We start from the raw sequence: 25,327 nt of genomic DNA, 5'->3' as shown, positions 1-25,327 counted from the left end.
ATTAAATCAGCATACATTGTAACACATTATGGAATACATACATATGTATATGTATAGCATGTATATAAATTTGAGTTATATATTTAAAGTAGAATGCCGATTTTGTTAATATTCACTTTTGATTTATTAATTTTAGCAAAATATTTTTGTTTTACTTTCATTTCATTCTACTAATGGAGTCAATCAAATTATGTCCAAATTAAGTTTACTATTTTAGAAATAATTATTAAATAATCTATACTTAAAAAAATTGGAAATCTTTTATAAATATAATAATTTAAATTTCTTAGCTTCTTGGTAATTAGTTGGTGACATAGATAAGTTAGTACAGAAGAAATTTTCGTGTAAAATTTAATTAAATGAATATTTGCAAATTAAAAAATCACTCTTTAAATTCATTTAATTATAGTTTGAAAAGTGATTTTTAAAGGAAACCTAATGTATTTGACAAAAATATATTGATATGTAAGACCATTTTATTATTTTGAATTAAATTTCAATTTCTATTTAAATCAAATTAAATTTAATTTTCAATTAATTGATTGTATTTGTACTTACGATAAAATGAAATGAGTCGTAAATATAATTTTAAAGTTCAATAAATTGAATTTCATTTCGTATGTGTCTTAAACAAACAATGAGACTATTGACTGCCATCAACATTTCAAGCTTTAAATAGGTAATTAAATTCTAAATTGCCGCTTATATGGAATTGATATTTGAAAATATATGTAAAAAATTTTAATTTAATTATAAACTGTTAAAACATTCAGGTAGCTTTACACTCCATATCCCACTTCTGTCCCCTTTTAACTTAAAATTTGTTGTAATATTTTGAAATAGTCAGAAAATCTTTTTTCTGTCAGATTTACCACAAAATTATAATTCGAACATAATAATTGAATATATTTTTCTAATTTTAAGTTTTTAAAATATGAACTTTTTTTATTTTAAATTTTTAGAATTTCAGCAGTTTTACAATTTTGAGGGTGCGAAATATGCAATTATTATTCATATAGAAATTTCCGGTTTACAAAAAGAAAAATATTTTTTTTTTTTTGTAAATTTGCCAATAAATAATTAAAAGAAGACAGCATAATTGGATAAGAATAAATTGTATGATAAAGTCAATTTATTATCGACTGTATGTGTAGTTTATTTGCCCTGCAAAATAATTTTATGAAAAAATAATTAATTGTTTGATTTATGAAATTAGTTTTAATAGTAAATTATTATTAACTGGTAAAGCTTTACTAACAAATTTAGTTCACAATAAACTCTTCAAAAAAATTTTGTTATAAATTAAATATTTAAAAACCTTCACATAGAGTTTCCTGAAAAATAAGACAGATAGGTTTTCTTTATACAGTAAAAGCTCGTTCCATATTACTGTTAACACTATTTTAGGCTTGAATTTTTGAAAATTCTTTGCTACAACTTCATTCACATCTTGAATACAATATAAAATTTTTCGGATTCTATTTATTTTTAAATATTTATTTGCTTGTATGAAACCAAAAATATATACGTCATATATAACAATTTATTGGCATAAAAAATTTCATATGCAAAAATTTACGTAATATATTTTAAAACATTAACGGTAAAATGTAGTACACAATTTGTATTTTTGTAATGTGCATATACAAGAAAAAAATATTCAGATTTTGGATGCCAAAATATTTTCTTTAATTACTGTTCTACATTATTTCCTCCTTAAAATTATAGACTTCAAAAATAAGAAACGCACTATAATTTTTGAATATTTATCTTTAAAAATCAAGAATTTCAATCGTAGAAAAATAGATATGTAAAAATATTACAGAACAAAATTTGCTCAAATTAAAAAAAAATTCCATAATGAAAATTATAGAAAATGTTTCTATAGAGTGTTATACATAAATACATGCATTAGAATAATTAAAACATTGTGTTCTTCTTTTGTTAAAATTCAACGACCTCAATCATTATTTTTAAATGTGATATTTTATAATTCATTTATACTTTCATTATTTAAAATTATTCTTGAACTTAATTTTATAATTGAAGCACAATACTTATATGTATTAAAAACATATGATTCTATTTTCATATATACATAGAAGTTGTGTATAACAAAATTGATAAAGTCATGAATTGTTATATTGACGTAAATAATTAAACCTTGTACACTAATTTAGGAAATAAAATATTTTGCATAAGCAAATTTTTTTTATTATGCATGTATAACAGTTGAAAATTATTTTAGCAATAAAAAGAAATTTGCTAGAAACATTTTATTTAAGTACGTACAATATGTTTTGATTTTTTTGTGAAATTTTTGGTCTATTATGCTATTGATGCTCAATTCCTTCTAATCTCAATAAAAACTTTCTATTTCATTAAAAGTTGTAGGGATTAACTTATATTTTGGTAGTATTAATTAATTGTTACTGATAGTTGATTTAAGTAATAAAATATTCTAGTTGTTTATTGAGAAAGCAATAATATAGTGAAAATAATAATCACTTTGTTAAAAGTTGGTGATTTTTATGTGTTTACACTATAAAAATATCATACTCGTATTACTTAATTGTATTCAGCGAGTTTCATAGATTTATTGTGGCCATATTGCATACAACTGGTGTTGGTATTGCTTTCACTTAATTAATAAGCATAGATTTATTGCATTTATAAAAATTAAAGTACACAATATTGTGCATTATGCGGTGATCCTATTAAATTTTGCTTCTTTCTCTTTTAAATATATTTTACTGCTTACTCGGAAGAATCCTTATAAAAATTTTTTTTGTCTAAATGCAATAATCTAGTTAATTGAAAAGAAGAGAGAATATTGAATTTATTTAGATGTATATAGGGCAATTCCAGACAATTTTAAATTTAATAGAACAGTTTGTTTTTAAATCAAGGGTGGCAGAAACGCAGAGTAGTCCTTCTGTGTTAGATGTAAATGTAGGATTACGCAGTTAAAATTGTTACTCGTTGCAATTGTAGTTAATATTCAATTCTTATTTGTCATTTGGTTTTACGGACTTTGATTTTTGCGGATTTGAAGGAAATCTTTAAAAACTACTTCTTGTAAATTTTTTTCCGTAAATCTATGTATTGATGTGCCACTTGTAATTCAATTTATCTAATGTTCTGTAAAAAGTTTCACAATATTCTCTACTCGTATATATTACCAAATCATTTAATAATTTAGTATTGATTAGCTAATAAAGATTTGCGAAAATTCACTATAAATAGTGAAAATAAATTAAATATAACACATTTCTAATAATATAATACATAATATGATGTACATATATAAACTATTTCTCAATCGATTTTTATTTTTATATATTTTATATGTACTATTGTGTTAAATAATTTGCAGGAAGGTTGGCTAGACAATTTTTACATGGAAAATGGTATAATCTGATATATAAATTTATTTTTAGATTAATTTTTATGTAAGTACATGTGTTTATACCCTACGAAATTGTATAATGTTAAATAGTATTCAAATTTTTGAAGTAGATAAAATTTTAAAGAAAATAATTGTAATTAGTTTAAATTAAGGATTTGCAGAATTTAACAAAAATATATTTCTGATTTAGAGTTTTAGTTGTGATGAAAGATTAGTATTCGTTTCACTAATGTCAATCTCTAACATAATATTAAAGATACGGATTATTTATTATGACTTTCCCCCTACACATACACTGATTGTAAGATTTTAAAGCATAAAATGGGTTCCAATTTACATGGATAAAATTATACATTTGTCTCTCTTAATAACGTAAATTTAGGTATTATGATTTGCGAACGATATTTCAAGGGTACATCGCAAAATATTTGAAGATTTTCTTTTGTTTCAACAAAATTATAGATTTTTTGAATTACATCTTGTTGATTTGATTGGAACTAGGTGGTCTTTCAAAAATTATTTAATTTAACGTATTCATATATGAACTAATTTAAACTTTTTTTAACACTTACTTTGGTGCCAATTTGAAAATAATTGTTAAATATGTTAAAATTATCATTGCTATTGGTATTGGTGTACTAGTTAAAATCCACTTTTGCACTGTGAGAAAAATTTCAAAAAAAATTAATGAATATTAATTATTTAACACTTTTTATAAAAAATATTGAATTTCTCAATTATTTTGTACTATTTTTACAAAATTTTCAACAATTTTTTTTTTGTTATAATTTTTTACCCTTATTATTTGAGCAGAAATAATTTTCACACTCCATTTTATTACTCGTATTATAAATTTATTAGAAAAATATTAAAACAAATTTTCTAAAATTTTTAACTTTTATACTAAATTAAATTTAAAATTATTTAATATTATTTTAAATTCTTTTTTTTTATATTTTCACGATGGAAGTTTTGACGGTGTCCGTTCAAGGTGTTGAATTAAACTCAAATTATTTAGTTTATACAATGTCTTAGAAATTTTATAACATTTTCAAAAGTTTGCCCTTTTGATCTTTTCTTTAAATGATACGAAAAAACTCGATAAAAATTTTAATTTAAAAATCATATTCATTTATTTACGTTCGTTTAGAAGATCTTTTTGAAATTAAATTGGTTAAATTGTAAAGAGTCTACCTTTAATAAGCTTATTATTAAATTTCTTAATTTGATTTATAGAGCAAATTTTGATTTTAGACAAAAACTATAATTACCGTATAAAATGTATTAAATATTTCTTAATTTTTTACTTAGTTTGAGCAAAATTAAATAAATTTGTGATATCTGTAAAATTTGCGAGAAGCAAATAAATATTTTGGTCCCTTAAACTTGAAACTAGATAAACAAATGTGATTTTGTTTACCTTGAAGACTTTATGAAGGGAATTAACATTTTGAATTGAGAATTAATAACTATAGGAAATCCTAATATTTGAAGTTGAATTTTAGTTTCTTTTCTATAAATCCATAACTTGTAGTAAAATGCTTGAGTTATAAAGGTAGCTGAACTTTAAAATTTGATTATAAGCGACAAATATAAATTTATTACTCATATATTTTTCTAATATTTGCTTAAATTATAAACTGTATAATGCTGCATTAATGCTATCATATTTGAGCTAAAATTAATGCAAAATGAAATACATACTTACTATGAAAATAAGCCCAAAATTAAATTCAACTCAATTTTTAGGAAATAATAAATTTTTTTGTTCAAATTCAAAATTTTAAATCAAATATAAATTTGAAATAAATTTCAAATATTTAAACATTTTTAATTATATTTGTATAAAATTATTTGTTTTATAGAATTTGGAATTTCTTGTAAAGAAGTATAATTTAATATTGTAGCCTCCGATCTTGATTTGAATAAGAATTTTAAGTGTACGACATTTTGATTTTAAAAAATTTTCTAATAATTTTTGCATTTATTTTTAATATTAAATTAAATTTAATTTTATTTTTTTATTTTAGTCGAAGGAAAAAATGATGAAAGGTGTCCGAAGAGGATGTGTTCGATTAAAGGGTGCTGTTATTGGCATTGATGATCAAGAAGATAATACATTTACAATAACAGTTGATCATAAAACTTTCCATTTTCAGGTAAATATCGAAAGGCATTTAGTTATTAATCCTTGTTTTACAAGACTACTCATAATTTGTATTAAACTTTTTTAATCAATTTTATTAAATTTTTTATGAAGTGTGTATAGGTACCATTTGTGCCTGCAATAAAGTTTAAAATTTAATAACAGTTCACTTCTATTCAATAAAATTGTAAACCTGAGAAAATCATGAGTACAAAGACTCCAAGAAACAATTTTGTAAAAATTTATTTGAGTCTTAATCGAATCATTAGAAATAAAGAACTATTACAATTTTTTTTCAATAAAAAATTACTTTAAAATTTAAATTCTCCAAATTCCTTAATTGGAAACGATCTAATTACATATTTTAGTGAATTCTTAATGAAATTCTTAATTTTAAACAAAACAAAAAAAAAACACGAAATATTTGCGTGTTAATCCCTAATAAATTCAATTGTAAAAAACAAAATATTAAGATTGAGCCTGCTAAAATAAAATGTTTTTTTTTTATATTTTATTTATAAACTTAAAGAATTCATTAATTTAGCACGTAAATAATATAGAAAAAATTCATGGTAAAAAAAAATTATACAAGTAAATATAAAATAGCGTTTATTTGAATAATATACAAGTACATTTTTCAATTAAATGTCTGCTAGAGTCGAAGCTATTGAGTAATATAGGGTAAAAATAACCATTTCTTTCTATATAACATATGATATTTGGAGGTCGTTTGCTTAACTTACAACATTCTGGTTTTTTTTTTTAATATTTTGTATTTTAGGTAAAAATAATAAAAATTTCTTGTCAGAAATCAAGGTTATAAATTTTAAAACAATATAAAAAAATGTTTTATATCCTTTGAGAAAATTGCAATAGAAATAAAATTTTTTTAAATAAATTTTATAGTTTCTTCAAAATTTCTGACAGTTTCAACAAAATACCATTCGCAAAAACATTAAATGCGGCATATATGTATATGTGGTGAAAATTTCGTTGTCGACGTAAGACACATGTGCCAAGTGCAATAATGCATTCAAAAGAAATTATATGAAGACTAACCTTAAACCAAAATCTATGAATAAATGTCGAATATATTATTTGATAATAAAATCTTGTGGACATCATTTCTGTAGAAGTTGAAGTATCATCAAAATATAGACACGAAATATTTGGAATAACATGAAGTTTTCTGAGAATACAGCGCCAGAAGAGACTGAAATCACGTTTTTTTTAAGAAATTATTAAGTTTTGAACAAACTTAGGACTAACTGATCATTACTATACAATTTAATAATATTATCTTTTAGGTGTTAGGAAATATTTGATAAATAAAATTTTTACTGCTGCAATATATAAAATGATGTAAAGAGTACTTATATAGACTTTATGAAGCTTGCAAAGGTTAAAAATCATTACTTTGTTTATTAATTTTAAAAACATAATTTTTTGCGTTGTATCTACTTCTTTGACAATCTCGTAAATTTATTTTATTAAATGCGTTTTAATTTTACGTCACCTAATTACTTATCTTAATTGCTATATTCGAACACTAAAATTTGATACCTACATAACAACTGCTCTTATTAAACTTAAAAAATAAAATGATAGTTATAAAAAGGCTGAGGTTAAAGCGCTTTTCTTTTAAATTAAAGATATTTTCGTTATTAAAAAATATGGACCATAATTTGAACATTTATTTTAAATACGGTTAAAAAACTATTATGAATTTTTTCTATTATTTTTATTTTTAAAATTTGTTTAAAGATGACTATAAACTTTCCCTTTTGATACATATATGTGATACTCGTAATTTATGAAAGTTGTTGGAAAACGCAATTTAAAGGTTAATTTCATAAAATTTTAACTAGATTTAACAAAATTTAGCAAAATTATAACGCCCTATTTAGATTTTTCTTATTTATTTAAATATAGAAAACCAAAAATAATTATTTTTCTTAAAAGTCGTTCATTTGTGTCTTAAAAATTTGCTAGTTCAGACAGAAAATTCGTTTGTACTTAATTCTAGTATTCATTTTTTATAAATTTTAGATTATCTACTTATAGTTCGTGAGAAATGTACTAAACGAATATTGTTTAACATTGCTATAATATTATTTTTTCTTGATATCTAAAAATCTTATAGAGAATTTTCTCTGGGGTTTTCTAAATTATTTCATTATTACTTATTACATTTATTTTATTATTTCTTTTTCAATATCATAAATTATTGCATGTTCATGAATAAATGAGTTTTTCATATATTATTTACTTTATATACTTGTCGCTCTTACAACTTCTCTTCTCATACGATCCATTTTCTTATACCCCCGTGAAATGGAATATGTATTAGATAAATTTATTTTGCATTTCTCTGTCTTCTTATTTTGCATGTCATTTCTTAATATAAAAAAATAAGTGCAAAAAAAATTGCAAATAGAAATTTTTCATTTTCTTTTTTTATTACAAAATATTTTTATTTTTATGAAATCATTCAAAAATCGAAGTTTAATCAATAAAAATACAAAAGTAAAAACAAAAAAATTAATATATATTTTTTTTATTTTTAGGCTCGTGATGGTGATGAACGTGAAAAGTGGGTACGAAAATTAGAAGATACAATTAGACGTCATGCTTATCGTGGAAGATTATGGGATTATCAAAGTAGTTATTATGGAAGTGATACTGGTTTAACAAATCCATCAGCAACAAATCAACAAAAAAAAGCTAATTTATTACAATTATTAGATAAAAGAGTTAGTGAAGCTGATGCATATCTTCAATTAATAATTGAACAGACCAGCGTAAGTCAATATCAAACAACATTGCAATTTTTACGCATTACGTGGATTGCTGCAAAAGTTCCGAGTATAGACTTCACAGATGTAAAGTATGAAATTCTTTTTTACCTTATGCTGTTGAATGCAACATTGAACGCACGGATTTGATAGTAACATAAACAATAATGAATGGATATGGAATTAAAAGGAAATATTTTAGTGCAGCGATTTTTAATACTTTTAAAAATAAATTCACTCAACAACAATAATAAATAAGTTTTGAAATAGAAATAGCTAATTTTTAAAGTAGAAATATGCAGAATAGCTGTATATTTAAGTGAATGGGAGTAAAAGAAAGAAGAACTTAATCCTGTACGTCGAGCGTTTAAGATAGACTGCCATATTATGTCTTACCGTTAAAAATGTTTACGTTTTGTCATCAAAGGAATGTAAACTGTTATAAAAGTTGATGTTTTGAAATAAAAAAAATATGAAACCATTTTCCACAATAATTTGGATGTCATAAATTTATGTGCCTGATAGATTGTCACAAAACTCGACTGGGAATGAACATGTTAGATGGGAAATTGTAATAGATGTGCGAAACAAAACTTTTGCAGCAATTCTCGTATTTATTTTATAATTTAAGATCGTATCGCACACAGTATCTCAATTAATTTTAAACACAATTTCGTTAAGTACTATAAATTTAATTTAGTTAAACTTAATTTCAAAAAGAACTTAATTTGAATCAACTGAATATGTGAGCGAAACTTAAATGAACAAAATACGAGCTTACATAGATGAACAAAATAAGATATTTCAAGCTTTTATTATTTTAATTTTGTATTAAAAATTATGAGAAAATTTAAAAAAATTTTACAAAGGAAAATGTAGTTTGTCTAACTTGGCTCAACCTAATAAGTATAGCTTTTGTAATTTATAAATTTATCGTTAAAATAATTTATAACTTCAATATTTTTAAACAAAACTCTTATTTTCTTTTAATTTTAGAAAATTGATGAAAGAATTGAAAATATAACAGATCCTGAAGAAAAAGCGAAATGCAAATCATTACAGGAGAGTGCTAGTGTAAGTATAAATTGTTTATGAAAATGGTATCACAATTCGAACTTCGAGGAACTAATTTATAAATCCACATAAAACTTTGCTTGTATGGTATCAAAGCTAACAAGAAGATGTTAAATCTTATACAAATTACTTTTAAAGAATTTTGAAGAAATATACTTCTTTATGGGCATGGTAAAACTCTAATATAAAAGCTGATAGTTGTGAAAAATAAAATCAATATTTTCAAAATTCAGGGGAATTATATTAAATCCCACATTGAATCTTAAAGATTTTGTTTCGGAATTAACATGCCGTTTTTATAAAATGCTAATGCATTTGTAGTTTACTGATTTAAAATCAGTTTTATTAATGCATTTAATATTACCAAATTTTTAATAATAATAAGGTAAATGATTAATGTTAATTTATTTTTAAATTTATTTTTAGGCCATGGTAGATCATATAAAACATTCAATAGTTACATTACAAATAGCTAAAAATATGGCACATCCTATTAATGGTATTTATCAGGGACCATCAACGGTCAGTCCTGATAGTAAAACAGAATCAAGTAGTAATAATCATGGTGATAGTGTTGTAGATGACGATATAGGTGAGTTAAGTTATTTTAAGTAAAACAAAAAGTTGCTTTTATGAATTGCTTAAATAATTCTGGTTATTGGCTACATTTTGAATGTCAAAAAATGTACAATCAGTTTTGTGCTAAGTACACTTAGTATAGTGACTTCAAATTGAATCAAAGGCTTTAGTTTATAATCTTATTTTTATAATTTTTGGAGTGGTAAACTTTAAAAAAAAACTCTCATTAATAATTTTCTATGATAACAAGTCTAAAACTAAAAAATAAAACAAAAAACAATGAAGAATATTAAAAATGAAAGAAATATTCTTTCTTAGACTTATTTTTAGATATTTTACCGCCACCTGGTATACCACCAGTACAATCTGGTATAGAACTTGGTTCAGAATGTCTAGAACGAAGAAAAGGATTAACACCTATTATAGCTAGTGAGTTTCTGCAATGTTAACTTTTTTTTTCACTTTTTGTTGTCAATTTTTTCTTTTTGTTAAATGTGATAAAAAATAAGCATTTATTTGTCACTTTTAAGTATTTATTATAAAAAAAAACTAATTTTCAAAAAAGCTTGCGTAATAGAATAAGAAAAATAGTTAACTTGGTTATACTTAATTGTACTACGATTTTTTAAAATTAGATTGTTATTGTTTAATTATTCAAAGTTGTCATTTTTTGAAATATTTTTTAATTTTATACTTTAAATTTTAATAAATTCTTTATTTCAATCAATTATTTAAGGCGGCATTATTTTAAAATACCAAATATTAAATTTATTCATCTTTACAATCCTTTTTCTTTTGCTTGGTGGCATATAACGTATGGTGGGATTTTTATTGAAAATTATTTTTATGCACAATTTAAATTTTTGGTTATCCATTTATTAAAATTTATTTATCACATCCTACTTTAGATATTCAATTAAATTTTTTAGGAAAATTACAGATTCTCATCAGATGTAATCTTGCATTTAATATTTAAAGTTCGATTTTTTAAAATTATTATAAAAAAAGAAATTATTACGAGAAAACAATTTAAATAAAAAATAAAAAAAGTTAAAAATTCATTAAGGGCTATTTTAAAAACTTTTTTTCTATTCATGTAACATATGAACATTATTTGTACACATGGTATTTTTTATTGGTTTTGTGGAACTCATTTTTAAGGTAGAAGCAATTCGAAATGGGATCAGAGTATAATTTAAACAAGAAAATTTTTAAACCCTAAAAGTTACAATTTTTAAGAAGTGACGTACCTTTTTCAATGTTACTTTTGAAATTGCATTTCATTTTAAATTTAAAAAACAAAAATTATGTTGTAATTTATATTTTTCATATGCATTTAATTTTAAGTTATCATTATGTTAAGTGATTTCGTATAATCACAAATGTTTAAAAAAGTAAAAATTAAAATTGTAAGGCATAGATGCCGCGAAGTTCTTTGTTACTGTTTTGGAGTGAAGATTAATTCGAGTAATAAATTTTCTAACTTTAATTTAGTTAGGGCTTCTAATTATTTACACTCTTAAATTAAATTTTAATATAAACTGTACTATAAATTATTGAAAGAATTTTCAAAATCTAGATTTTATATGTTTATAATTGTATTGTAATTGCATTAACTTCTGACAAAAGAATTTTCTACTTAACATTCTTTTACTTTTTAGAAATAAGGTCTATATATTTTATTTTTAAGGGAAATATTAATAATTTCTACTTTCTTATCTTAATAAATTTCATTTATTTAATTTATAATGTCTAATATATTGTACTAATTGTTCTTGTATTTTTTTCGGGACTTTCTATAGCTTACATAAAATTATTTGACCATATTATTGTTTTTGTTATATGTTTAGTATGATTTAGTTAGTGTTTTTTTACTTTTCTATTGTATTCCTTAATTATTTTTCAATAGTATGTTAAATGTTCATTGTTTATTTTTATATTTTAAAAAATTATTTATATTATATTTGTTTTTAATTATTATTTAGCTGCTCCAGCAATATCATTAGTTGTACCAGAAACTTCTTATTCTAGTTCAGAAGGTGAAGATGATTTTTATGATGCAAATGATGATATGTTTAATTATCAGACGAATACGCCAATAATAAGGTAAGTTTAAAATTTAAAAATTTTTTTAAGTCGTTTTTTTTTCCTGCCTTTCTATATCTATCTCGATTTCTCGACTTATTCTTTTATTATCTCTAAAAGAGTAATTTACTTTAAATTATTTTTCTATCAAATATCTACTAAAATTTTAATATAATTTCGTTAATGATTTGATTAAAAATTTCGACCTGAAATTATTAGAATACTGTGTTATTAATATAGGAGGAATGTTGACACGATATGAAAAGCCTGAATGTTTTTTAGAAATAAAAAGGAGATTTTTTAATGCATTCATTTAATTAATATGATCCCGAATGAACATTTTCCATCTAATGAATTTCCAATGCTTCATATACATGTTATAATATTTATGTATCTATTGTCTACTTTCCAATACCTACATAATAGTTGTTTGTTTATACATGTAAATAGCTAGCCGCATTATTCTCGTTTAAGATATTTTTGAAATTGTATTATTTAAATGGTAATTATTTACTTTTTAAGTACAAATTTTTTCGATCTTCTTTTTAAACAAAATTTTTTAGTGCTCGAATTGTAGGGTTGTAGATAAATTTGCTTATATGTACATACATGTGCGTTTAACATATGAAATAATGTTTCATCCTACACACATTTCCTTATAAAAAACAAAATAATAAAAATTTCAAAAAAAACTAAAATAAAAAGAAAATCTCTACTTGATATTCAATCAGCTGTTTTTATTTTATTTTTCGTCCTTTTTTATTTATTTTATTAAAATATCCTTTTTTGTTTTGTTTTCATAATTGCTAAATCAAAGATTCATTTTATCAGCATTTGTTTTCTTTTTATCTTAATAATTGATTGGAAATAAACAAAAAATTTTTTAATCAAATTAATATTTTAAGCTTTAAAAACTTTTTTATCGTATTTATATATCGTAAATATGGTAAAAATATGATAAACATTGTATACATATGACAAAATAAAGTGTAATTAAGTAAAGGATGGTAGATTATATTATTGTCGATGCATAATATAAGTGTAGCTTGTAGTACAAGTTTCAAAAGCTGTTAATTTATAAAAACTATTGTTATTCGGAAATTAATTGGGAATTTGAATTTTAATTGTTTTAGTTTTATTTTTAAAATTGACGCTCAAATTATTTGTAGTTGTTATTTTAAATTTTTTAAAAAATTTATTAATTACTTTTTATCTTAACTGACTTCTTTGGCTGGTCTAATTTAACCATTTTGTTTACTTGTTCTGTAATTTTTATTTATATTCTCATCCTTAAAATATGCAATAACAGGAATAGTAATTAAGAGATATTCAGAGAATAGTGTATGTTTGTCAATAATTTTAAATTTTTTTTTAGATAATATGCTTCTTTACAAATTTGGGTTGATTCGAACTTATCAATAATTAAGTTACAGTTTTATTTAAAAAATAAATTACTGTCAAAATCCAAAACTAATTTTTTCATTGTGAAGCAATGTTTTGAAATTTAAATAACTTTAAATATGTTTAAAGTGTAGGACAAAATATCACTTTTTCACTGCTTTGAAGACCTATACCTGCTTATCAAAGGCGACTACTTATTTTGTGGGATCCTTTGTTAAACAAAAACTTTATCGATAAAAATTTTTAATTCAATATTCTGAATCTTTACTGTAACTACAATTTGTTTTAACATTATGACGTTGAAAAAGCTTTTCTAAAACTTTTTCTCACTTTATATTTTTCTCCAATTGGGGACATTTTTTATTTATCAGTTCATTTAGCTAGAATAAAATGAACAAAAGGATATTATTGAGTTGTAAATTTTCTCCAAGTTTATATACATTGTTCTTATGTATGTTATTATATGTGATACGTCTGTATGTTGATAAATGTGTGGGCATATATAATGGTTGTATGTATTCTTTCATAATATGGCTATTAAAACGTTCAGTTTTTTTTTTTTATTATAATTGGTTTCATAGTTTTAATTTTTTATTTTGTTTTTAAATGAAAATTTGTTCTTTTTTATTGTTACATATATTAACTTAGGTTAGTGGTACACAATTTTATATTGAAATACGCTAGGACCTCACGAAAAAAAGCAAATTCTATTTCAATTTCATATTAAATTTTCTTTTGTTTTTGTTTTCATTTTGGCTGTTTATATTATTGTACATGCTGGAAACTTTTTATACCATAAGGGAAAAGTCACGCCATCATGTCTACAGAAAAATTATTTTCTGTTTTTATTTTTATTTATTTTTTTTTAATTTTTTTTTTTTTTGGTGTAAATAAAAAGTACAATGCTATACATAAATTTGTATACAAACAAAAACAAAATATTCTATTCATATACAATACGAGTAGCATAATAAATATCTTTTATGTAATTTTACAAAGTAACATTAGGAATGTATGCAGAAATGTAATTTGAATGAAAATATTTCGTGAATTTTTTATCTAATGAAAGGCAATAAATATTAGGATTTTTGGTTATTTATTCGTGTAAAAAATTTTAAATGCTGAGCTCATTGTTATTTGCAATATAATCAAAATATTGGACTAGTTTTTGTTCTTTATGTAGTGATATTTTGAAGAGTATAACCTATGTATTTAAAGTTGTTAAGTGTTCTATAAAAAATATATTCTGCGTGATATGAGAAGAATTTTTGAGTTTGGAATTTTAAACTAAATTACATTTATATTTTATTCTTTATTGAAATTTATATTTTATTTTACTTACATAATATGAAGATTTTACAATACAATTGGTATTACAAAGAAATTACAAAGAAGTTGGTTAAATTTTAAAAACTTAATTATAGACAGAAATCACTTGTATGAATTGGTTTATTTTCACAATTATAATATTTATAATTTTTTACGATAAGTATAACTTAGAGATTTGGTTCTAAGAATAAGTCTGCTGTTAATTGCAATTTATTTTCGATTATTTTCATATTTGTTCGATTATTTTAAATTTATTTTTGCCCATCTCAAAATCTTTCGATCTCGAATGAATTACTTTCACTTAAAGACACAATTTATAAACATTGTAAAAATAAACTTGAAAATTAATATATTGGGAATAGAGTTTCATATATTATATAATATTAAATACAATATTATGCAGGTTTATAAATTTTCCATTAGACAATTATATTTTTGATTATACTTAAGTATATATACTTAATAATGAATGTACAAATAATGTTATTTATATATTATAATTGCCTCTAATTTTAAGTGTAAGTTAAAATTTATTCCAGCAATAAAATTTGTTTTCAATACATATTAAGGGATATTTACGATCACATTCATATATACATATATATAATGTGAAAGTATAATGTTTGCATATGTATATGTATTTAAAATGTTTTAATTGTCTCTGAGGAAATTTGTAAAAAAAAAGAAAGAAACAAAACAAAAAAAAAATTTGTCGATAAAAATAAAGCATGCAAGTATCAATAATTACAAATCTCTTATCTGTTTATATAGAGTTACCATTTTTGGAAAAATGTAAAGTATATTGTATAGGAATAGAGTTGTTGTTTATTTTACAGGGAATACAATATATTATATTAAAAAGTGTTCTTATATAAATATCGAAAAAATCAATGTTTTTATTAAAGATGTTTAATAATTCCATCAATACTTGTACTCCCAACAGTACTAGTTTAGTTGAAAGAGCAGTTGAACATATTTATCCCAAGTAGTTTTGTAGATTTTTAAGGGAACCGATTGAGGCGAGAGAATCTATCCGTGCCACCGCAACAATTCTCGAATTATTGTAGCTTTCACACGCTTCCATCTACAATATCCCCGTTCTAAAAATAAGGCTGGAAGTATCACCAAGAGAGTTGGACAGGAGTTCAAAAACGCTTAGGAAATCCTGTCCAAAACAATTGCGAAGCCGGACAGCCAGTACTGGGCAGTCGCAAAGTAAGCTCTCGGCGGTTTCGTTACAAATATTTTTTTTGTCCCAAATAAATATTTTTAAAAATATTCAAAATTTAGTCACTAATCAGTCACTTTTTTTTAGGAAATTTAGTCGATATTTTGAAATTTTTATTTAATTAAATTTGTTATATCCACTAAAAAAAATTGAGAAAAATTATATTGAATGAAATGGTGGAAAAATTTCACGTAAAAATGTCAACTAAAAGAATAATATTATAAATACTAAATCCTTGACTATGTTAAGTTTATAAATTATAATTTGATTTTGTTCTCATGTACAACAGAATTAAATTTTTATTTTATCAATTACTCAATACAAATTATCTTTTCTTCCTGGATGATTATAATTAATTAAAGAATAATTGTAAATAAATAAGTTTAAAAAAAAAATAAATTGTGGATCTAAATATCATTTCTGTTTATAGCTGCACATGCTAATAAAATTAAATTGTTAATTCTCAAAAATTTTAAAATTATGGCAACACCAATCTTGTATTATATTACGTATGACTTCATTGTAAATTATGAATTATTTCATAATACACGCATGAACATAATTATTATATAAGATATAATGTCATAACATACTAACATGAGTACTATAATACACGCGAAAATTTATACAAATGCGTTTACATATTTATATTCAACATTTGTACAATGCTGTTTTTCTTCTCGTGTGTAAAAAGCAAATATTAAACGTTTACAATATAAAAATTTGCCCATAAAACTCATAATTATAAAAAAAAAACAAAACAGAATAAAAAAAAAAAGAAAATAAAATAAAATGGAAAATTTCAAAAAATTTCCTTTTTTATCCTTCCATGGGGAATAATATCAATAAAAAGAAAAAATTAAAAATCATAAAAAAAAGCTTATATTTGTTCTGTTTTTCTATAATTGTGTTAAAGCTTTTTCGCAAAAAATTAAAAAGCTTTTCTAAATGAAATATTTGCTTTTGTTTTTGTATTGGTTTGATGGTAGCTCTATACAAATTTATTAAAAAAGTTTTTTACATGATTTCAGTTCATAAATAATTTCCTAAGGATGCAAAAACCAAAAATCAAATAAAAAATTTACGAAATAAAAAAAAATAGAATAAAAATAAAAATAATAATAAAATTTAATTAAAGGATATTAAAAAGTAGAAAAGAGAATATTTTTTTGTTTTTTTTTTGGTGTATTGTTCTTTTTTTTTTTGAATTTCTGCAATAATTTTTTGTTTTTACGGGCAAGGATATCATAGAATTGATGGTTTTTCCACATGTTTTTTTTTCTTTTGATTATTTTTCCATACATAGATATGCGGCTGTAAAGACGTGCATTCAGTATAAATAATTTTAAAATGGAAAATGTTAAATTTTTCAATTAATTTTATTAAAATTACTTAATAGTATTTACGTACCAAAATTTTTTAAAATTTTAAATTAAAATATTTTATAAAATTAAAATAAAAATAATATAAATTGTGTGAAAGCTAAAACTATAGCAATAATAAATGTGAACTCATTACAATATGTGCAAAATTTATTAAACTTTTTAAAATAATTTCAAAAAAAATAGTTTGTTCAAAAAATAGAATAATACGTGAATAATATAAATAATATTTAAATGCATGCATATATATGTACATATATAATATTGCAATATTGTGATATACATGTATATGTAAAAATTTTAAAGAGTTCCTTAACAAAATATAACAAAATAAATAAAAAAGAAAAAGAAAAACTAAAACAATTTCTATAGAACAATTTTACCACTATTTTATATTTATTAAGGACAACGAAAATAACAACAATAATATATAAATTATATATATATATATATACAATTTATATATTGCATATATGAATATAACACTATCATATACAACTATTATCACCATCACTACCGCCCACTGGATATTTTTTTTCTATTATTTTTTGTTTTTTTTTTTTTTCTATATTGTATTTTAGATTTTAATAATACATTTTGTATTTAAATTGTTGTAAATATGTACTTGTATATTTTTGTAAATATATTTATATATTACAATATATACTTTACTAATTTTAAAGTGCTCGTATATATGAGGAAAAATCAAAGAAAATTTCAAATGGAAATAGAAGATTCTTAAAATATCACCACCATCATCGTCATCTAAATTTGTACACAATTTCGGTTTTTTTTGTTCTTGGGCTTCTCTTGTCATCTATATATTTTGTGATTGCAGATTTTGTTGCCCTTTTTTTTGGAATACAAGCAAAATGTTGAACAAAACAAAAAAAAAATAAAGGGAATAGGGAATAGAGAAAAACATTATTTTTTTTTTTTTTTATAGTTTTTTTAAATGTTCATCTTACATACAAATGTATATGTAAATAAATGAGAATAATTGTCATATTATATGTATATATATATGTTTAGTATGATAGTATTGATTGCCTAACCCAAAAGCGAAACAAAAATAAGAAAAACCAAATGATCCTTTTATGGTATTATAAATATTTTGTTTTAAGAAAAAAGGATAAGATTTATAAATAGAATAGTTAGATATTGTGATAAAAAAGAGTTATATACTTATGTAAAGATTTGGGTGGAAACCCATAGATCTTAAAAACCGTTATGTTGTTATTTTCTTTATTCTATGCTCAAGAAAAATCTCAACACTTAGTTGTCGTAAAATATCTGATATTTTTTTTAGATGTTTTGGTGTTAATCAGCAAAATTTTTTCTTATATTTTTAGAATTTGCAACATTTTAACTCTTTTTTTAAATATATAGATAACAATTTCGTAAGTTTTAACCCTAATGATGTAAAATTAACCCTTAACATTCTGAAAATTAAAAAATTGTTTGAATTAGGCAGCATTTAACAACAGCTGTTACGCGATTATAAAAATAGTGTATGATTTTGAAATTATTTTTGAAATAATTCATTAAATACTTTTTTTTTTTTATAAAATGAACAAAATTATATAGAAATATAGAAAATTTATAGAAGATTATGAAATAATTCGCCTTTAATTAAATATTTTTTGTGCCGATATTTGCATATACATACATATCTATTTTTATATGCTTCCTAAATTACTAAATGCAAATCAAATACCCATGAGTGCTTTGTAACATTATCAATATTAAGAGTTTAGTATATTACACTCTAAATACAATAATTCAACATTTAATTATTAAATTTTTGTATATGTATTCACAATGATTCTACACCATAAACTTCTCAATTTAACGCGGTATATTGAAGGTGAATTTTCAAAATGATTCCAAATGTTATAAGTATAAAAATAGTAAATATAACTGAAAATATTAATGTTCCTTGCTATTTTTATATATATACATATACATTTATTATATTGTATTTTTTGTATCGAATTTTCATTAATAATTTTGAGAGAAAACTATATAGAATGTTAGATAGAGAATACTATAATAATATAGAATGGATTAATATATATAGAATGAGAAATGCTTATCTCATAAGATTTTGGTAATCTTCAAGAGATATGAAAAAGAAAATAAATTCTAAAAATTTAAGGATAATATATGAATCCTTTTTATTTTAAGAATATTTTTTTTTCTTATTTTATTTTAATACCTCGTTTTTCTTACTTTACATGTTATGGTTTCTTAAAATTAAAAAAAAAATCATAAAAGTTTTTCACTTTTTTAGCCGTTTTACAATATTTTAAGAAGCAAATGTACTTATTTCTTTCACTGTATTAGTTTGTCTGTCGGTTTTATCTTGTCAATTTTGTTGTAAAATTCCTGTAGGGCTCTTTAGTTATGCACAATAAAATATTGAGTTCTAAAAATTAAAAAAATGTCTTCGTTCAAAATTGGTTTCTGTCTAATACAACTAATTCAAATAAAAAATTTTTTCTTATCTTATATAATTACTCCTTCATGTCTTACATGAATTGGAATGAAAATTTTCTTGAAAAATTTAAATTTTGAATGTTTAAATTCCAAATGTACATTGCATTCTCTTTGGAGAGTCTTTAAAAATCACATAATTTTTGAATTTGAGGATTTTTTAGCAAAATTATTAAAGACGAAATGTGCTTATTTTCAAACAATTGCCTTTCTCCATCACTTCTTTTTTATTTTTTCACTTTTTGTTCTTTTGACTTTTATTATACTTTTTATTTCATGCCATATTGTTTAACTTTGAGAATAGAAATTTGGAAAAAAAAAAAATACGAAATTTTTCCTTTATATTTTATTTGAATTTTTTTTTTTCGCCTTATAAAACTCAAATATGTACTTGAACATAAAAAAAGTAAAAAGAAAAACAGGGAACATAAAAAAATATTTTGTAAATATGAACACATTTATATAAATAAGAAACAAACATGTTCATATGTTGTTATATATGTATGTGTTCACCTCTGTTAACTGTTTATGACTGTTTTCATGATCGTTTAATATGAAACTGCAGTGAAAACATGGTATGTATTTGAAGGGATGTGAAAAATTTTATATAAATAATCAATATTACCGTAGGCCATCTGTATACATTGTAAATGATATCAAATAAAAGAGAAATCATTAATAATTTGGTATATATGAAAGAATGGTTGCAATTCCCATAAGAAGTTCAAAATTCTTGAACATGCGATTTTTTTTTTATGAAAAATACCTTAAAAACATGTTTTTAATTTTTATTGTTTATCTTCAAATATTTTAAATATTTTTCTTTTAACAAAAGAATCTTTTTAATCTATGTGTCATAAAAATTATTTTCGATTACCTTGTTTTATTCCCTGAATGTATATTGCATATAATGTTGGTACTTCACTTAATTTGATTGTATGCTGCTACACAATTAATTGATTTTAGAATTTATCAATTTCAATTAGCCTATATAATATAAATGTACTAATATTAATGGCAATAAAAATTTATGAAAGAGTGGCAGCTCCTTCAATTATTGTATTCTATTACGGATGAAACCGATCTATTGAAACCATTTTCGGTTGGAAATAAGATTATTTTCTATTGAAGGCTATTTATTTTATTTTTCTATTCAATATTACATTAAATTCTGTACATTCATCATCTTACGATTTAAAAATTTGTCCAATTACCTACACATGTCCTATACACAGTGGGAATAACGATTTATTAATATTTTTTATACGTCACCTTCTTCCATTCTTTTACCTTTTACTCTGTTAAACCAAATTGTTAAATTTGAAAAAATTTTACTTTATGAAACCCAGCGATCGTAAATATAATTTACGATTTTCTTTTTTGATTCCAAATTTAAAATTCCTTAAGAATTTATAGCAAAAATCTAATGGATTTATAGAATCCCCACTTTTTTTTTTGGAATTTCTAAATTTTTTTAAATTCAGATTAATGTACGTAATATAAATATTGATTAAAACGCAAAAATAATGAAGTTCTAGAGGTTACTATCGCGACATTAAAAATCAAATGTATCGTAAATCCAAACGGATTTCATTTCAAATTCAATTATAATCAAAGTTAATTCTTAAACTCACAAATCTTCGTTGTTTGGAGGTATATATCGTATAATAAGAGAATTGAAAAAATTAATTATAGATGTGCTAATTTTAAATTTTATAATTCCTTGTCGCGTGCAATAAAACCACAAATATTTACTATATGTTTACTTTCTGTTATCATGATAATCGAAATAGTTAATTTTCATTTATTCAAGGAGTTTTACCAGTCATATACAGTGAGAGAAAAATATGATTATTATAGTTGTATGTACAGCAATGTGCATATAACAATAATTTCAATCAGTATAAATTAATTCTAACCGTATTTAATACAGACAAACTTACATAATTTTTATATACATTAGCGGTTGTCATTTACTAAGAAAATTTCTAAAATCAATTTTGCTCTTAGTCCTTAAAATTATATCCTTATAACATTTGAAAAGAAAAGAAAACTAAAAAAAAAGAAATTACATAAATTCAATAGAAATTATTCAACAACACATTTTCTTAGAAAATCTAATTTTCTCCCTTTTTAATAAGTTATCGGCGTAATTGAAAATAAAAAAATAGTCGCTACATTCACTTAGTTCATCTGCCCAGAAATGTGCCTGTTTGATTTGGCATTTTTTGTTTTAATACAAAGATCTGAAATTTTCTAGAATTATTAAAAGTTCTTTTATTTTTTTGATATAATTTATGAAAAATAAAATTATTGGAAATTTACTGAACGTACAGTGTCTGAATTTATAGGGCCAGTTTGCACAAGAGCTACTTACTTTTTTTGTGTTTATATTTTCGTTTTTAAAATTTTTGATGTATGTAATTTTTCTAATAAAATTTGCAATTCGTGCAACATTTCCATTATAATAGTTTGTGAACAAAAGTACTGTCTGTTCTTTTCTCTCTTTCAAATAAATGCCTTCAAATTTTCTTGAAATTTAAAGATTTACAAGAAATCGATTAACAAGAAAACAAAATTTTTCAACCAGCTTAGTTTTTAAAGGAAATGCGCTACTTTGCAAACCAATTGTTTGATTCAAATTTATTTCTTTGCTTTTTGGTAGATTCTCATAGCACAGAATCTAATTGACATTTTGATATTTTTATACATAAAGAGTACATTAACTTTTCGATATTTTTTAAAAATAGAAAACTGCTCTTTTCTTTTCCCTTATTTTTGTTTTTTTCTTTTTTGTTGTACCATTATTATTTTAGCAATTATATTTTGTATGTCAACATTAATTTAAAAACTTTATAAACTGGATGTACATAGATCTATGTCTCCAATTTCTATTGATGTTGAATTTTAAAAAGAAAAAGTTTTGGCAGAAAAAAAAAATTTAATTCCATCTTTTTTTTTTCTTTAGTTAGAAAATCGATTTTTGGGATATTATAAACTTTTTCCCATATATTTATTTTTCTTCTTTTTTTTTAAGGTTTTTTCTTTTTGATCCCTTATAATGTATTTATGTGTATGTATTATTCATATTTGTTTCAAAAAAATATTATTTTTAGGTACGTAATATGTCATATGTTGTAAGTACTCGTGTTTAATAAATTGAAAAAGATTTTTCAAAAGCATATTTTATATATCGAATATATATAAGAAACAAGTGGTGCAAATTTCATCCTATCAAATTTCACCTTGCTTTGCCCTTTTTCTAATTCTAATTTTTGCCTTTTGAATTATAAGAGAAATAAGTAGCAAGAAAAAAAAATTAAATGATTTGAAGAAAAAAGTATAGAACAGATTTTCCCTTTTGATTTAAATCAATAAAAAAATATTTTTTTAATAAAATTATAAATAGAACTTTGAAAAATTTACGTAAATTATCGTGTATACCATAAAATTTTAAAGAAAATTTTGTTATTTTACAGAAGACATGACTGTAATTCATGTAAATTATGCATAGAAAAATGTAGAATTATCGAATTTTTATAATAATTTACTATTATTTTGCAAAGTTTTTTTTACAAGTTTCTAAATAAATAATTCACCACAGTATATATAAAGATATAGTTGAATATGAACACAATAAACAGTGCTGTACCGAATAAAACTGCTTGTTTTATATTTGACGTACAAAATTTTTACGTATATACGTAAATGCCAACGTATAAATCATGTCCGTGTACACTATATTGTGTGTTTAACAATATTACCTACATAATTTTTTTGCCTGATACCTCCTACAAGTTGGCTTAACAAAAATCTAATATATTGTTGAAAAAAAATTTGATTCTACAATAAATCTAACAATATAAAATTGAGTCCATGATATTTTGTAGACCATGATGAGATTTCTGATGTCCGATCATTAAAACACAATTTTAGCTTAAGCATTATTCTAAAATTAAAACCAGCATATTCTAGGAAGAACATATTTCTTATAAGAAAGTTGAAAAAGCCGCATATGAAATTTAAAATTTAATAAAAGTTAATTTTTATGTTTCTAATAATAAAATATAAAAAATAATTTTTTATGTTTGAAAATATACTCTATAATTTTGACCCTTACAAGAACGTTAATGTTTTGCGAAATTTTTAAATGGTCGATATAAATTTTATGAGGGTTGAACTATATATAATATAATATAACTACAGAAACACATACATACCCAAAATAATAAATTTATTATATTCCGAGTATTACGTCAGAACGGAAATTGAGTATTTAATAAGAAATCGAAAATTAATATTTTTTTTATTCAAAATAATTTTTTTTTCATCGAAAAGTTAGTGTATGGCATTTATAAATTATTATCAAATACTACAGTGATCGGATGGTAGATATTTCAGTTTTAGTTTCTAAATTTATAAAATTAAAATTTTATAAATTTAGCTGCTTATCGGTATTTTGAAAAGAAAAATAAATATTTATTAATTAAGATGTCATGGGCTTAATCAAAGTACGGAAGAAAATTGCTGCATAAACATAGCCTTTTACACAAACTTAACCTTAAAATTCAAATTCGCTGTAATTAAGGATTCGTAACTTAATTTTAATTAATTTGAAAATTGTTTTATTGACTACGAATTTTTTTAAATTACTATAATCTCTGGCATAAAATCATAGCAACAATCGATATAGCAAAAAATTTGATAAAAGGCTCTAAAATTTTCAAAATCAATTACTTGCTTTGAGTCACTTCACTTAAAGTCGTTTTCGAAAAATTTATACAAAAAGAGCATGTAGTACAATGTTAACGTAATTGCTTTATTTTGAGAATTGATAACCAATATAGTGGCATGTTCATATAGACTACATAGGTAATTATAGGAAATTTCTGAATATTTCTTCATTGATTTCTATATTCAAAGGCATTTACAAACATTTTTAATTATGTATATGTAAATATACATGTTTACTACTTAAATTGCTGTGAGTATACCAATCTCACCTTGTACACTTTTGTTTTTTAATGATATTCACTCCTTTTAATTTCTGACAAGCAAAAAATAGGCATTTATAATTGAATTTCGCATAAAATGTCTATACATACTTTTACAAAATATTTTTTTTAAGTATTATGCCTTAATTAAAAAAAAAATCTTTTAAAGAAATTTGAAACTAAATCAATAATTTTTAATAGAAGATTCATAATTTTTCTTTAAGATAATTTTAAGGGTTTTCTATGATATTTATTTCCTGTTTAACAAGGCGTATTTATAATTGGATGCTTTATGATTTGTACATAATAATTATAAACATACAGTGAGTCTCATAAATATTTGTGCAAAACCATATTGTTTCTTATAATTTTAGTTGCACTTTTTGTAATTGCACAAGAATTTGCACTT

At 22.4% G+C, this 25,327-nt stretch overlaps 1 protein-coding gene across 7 annotated transcripts in view; it reads left to right on the top strand.

Annotated features, from left to right (window-relative positions):
* Positions 1-25,327, top strand: part of LOC129611167 (oxysterol-binding protein-related protein 9) — a 74,249-nt gene that overhangs the window by 25,189 nt on the left and 23,733 nt on the right. For 6 of the 7 annotated variants that reach the window (XM_055524144.1, XM_055524149.1, XM_055524146.1 and 3 more), the window contains 6 exons: positions 5,440-5,568; positions 8,123-8,356; positions 9,347-9,424; positions 9,851-10,016; positions 10,322-10,432; positions 11,989-12,109. In XM_055524144.1, coding sequence (XP_055380119.1) covers positions 5,440-5,568; positions 8,123-8,356; positions 9,347-9,424; positions 9,851-10,016; positions 10,322-10,432; positions 11,989-12,109 — 839 coding nt within the window. The remainder of the gene's footprint in view (positions 1-5,439; positions 5,569-8,122; positions 8,357-9,346; positions 9,425-9,850; positions 10,017-10,321; positions 10,433-11,988; positions 12,110-25,327) is intronic. The other variant, XM_055524145.1, reaches the window with a different exon arrangement.

Source organism: Condylostylus longicornis, unplaced genomic scaffold (assembly GCF_029603195.1).
Source record: "Condylostylus longicornis isolate FDR11 unplaced genomic scaffold, ASM2960319v2 ptg000048l, whole genome shotgun sequence".
Classification (NCBI taxonomy): Eukaryota; Metazoa; Arthropoda; class Insecta; order Diptera; family Dolichopodidae; genus Condylostylus; species Condylostylus longicornis.
This window is presented reverse-complemented; position numbering and strand designations above follow the sequence as displayed.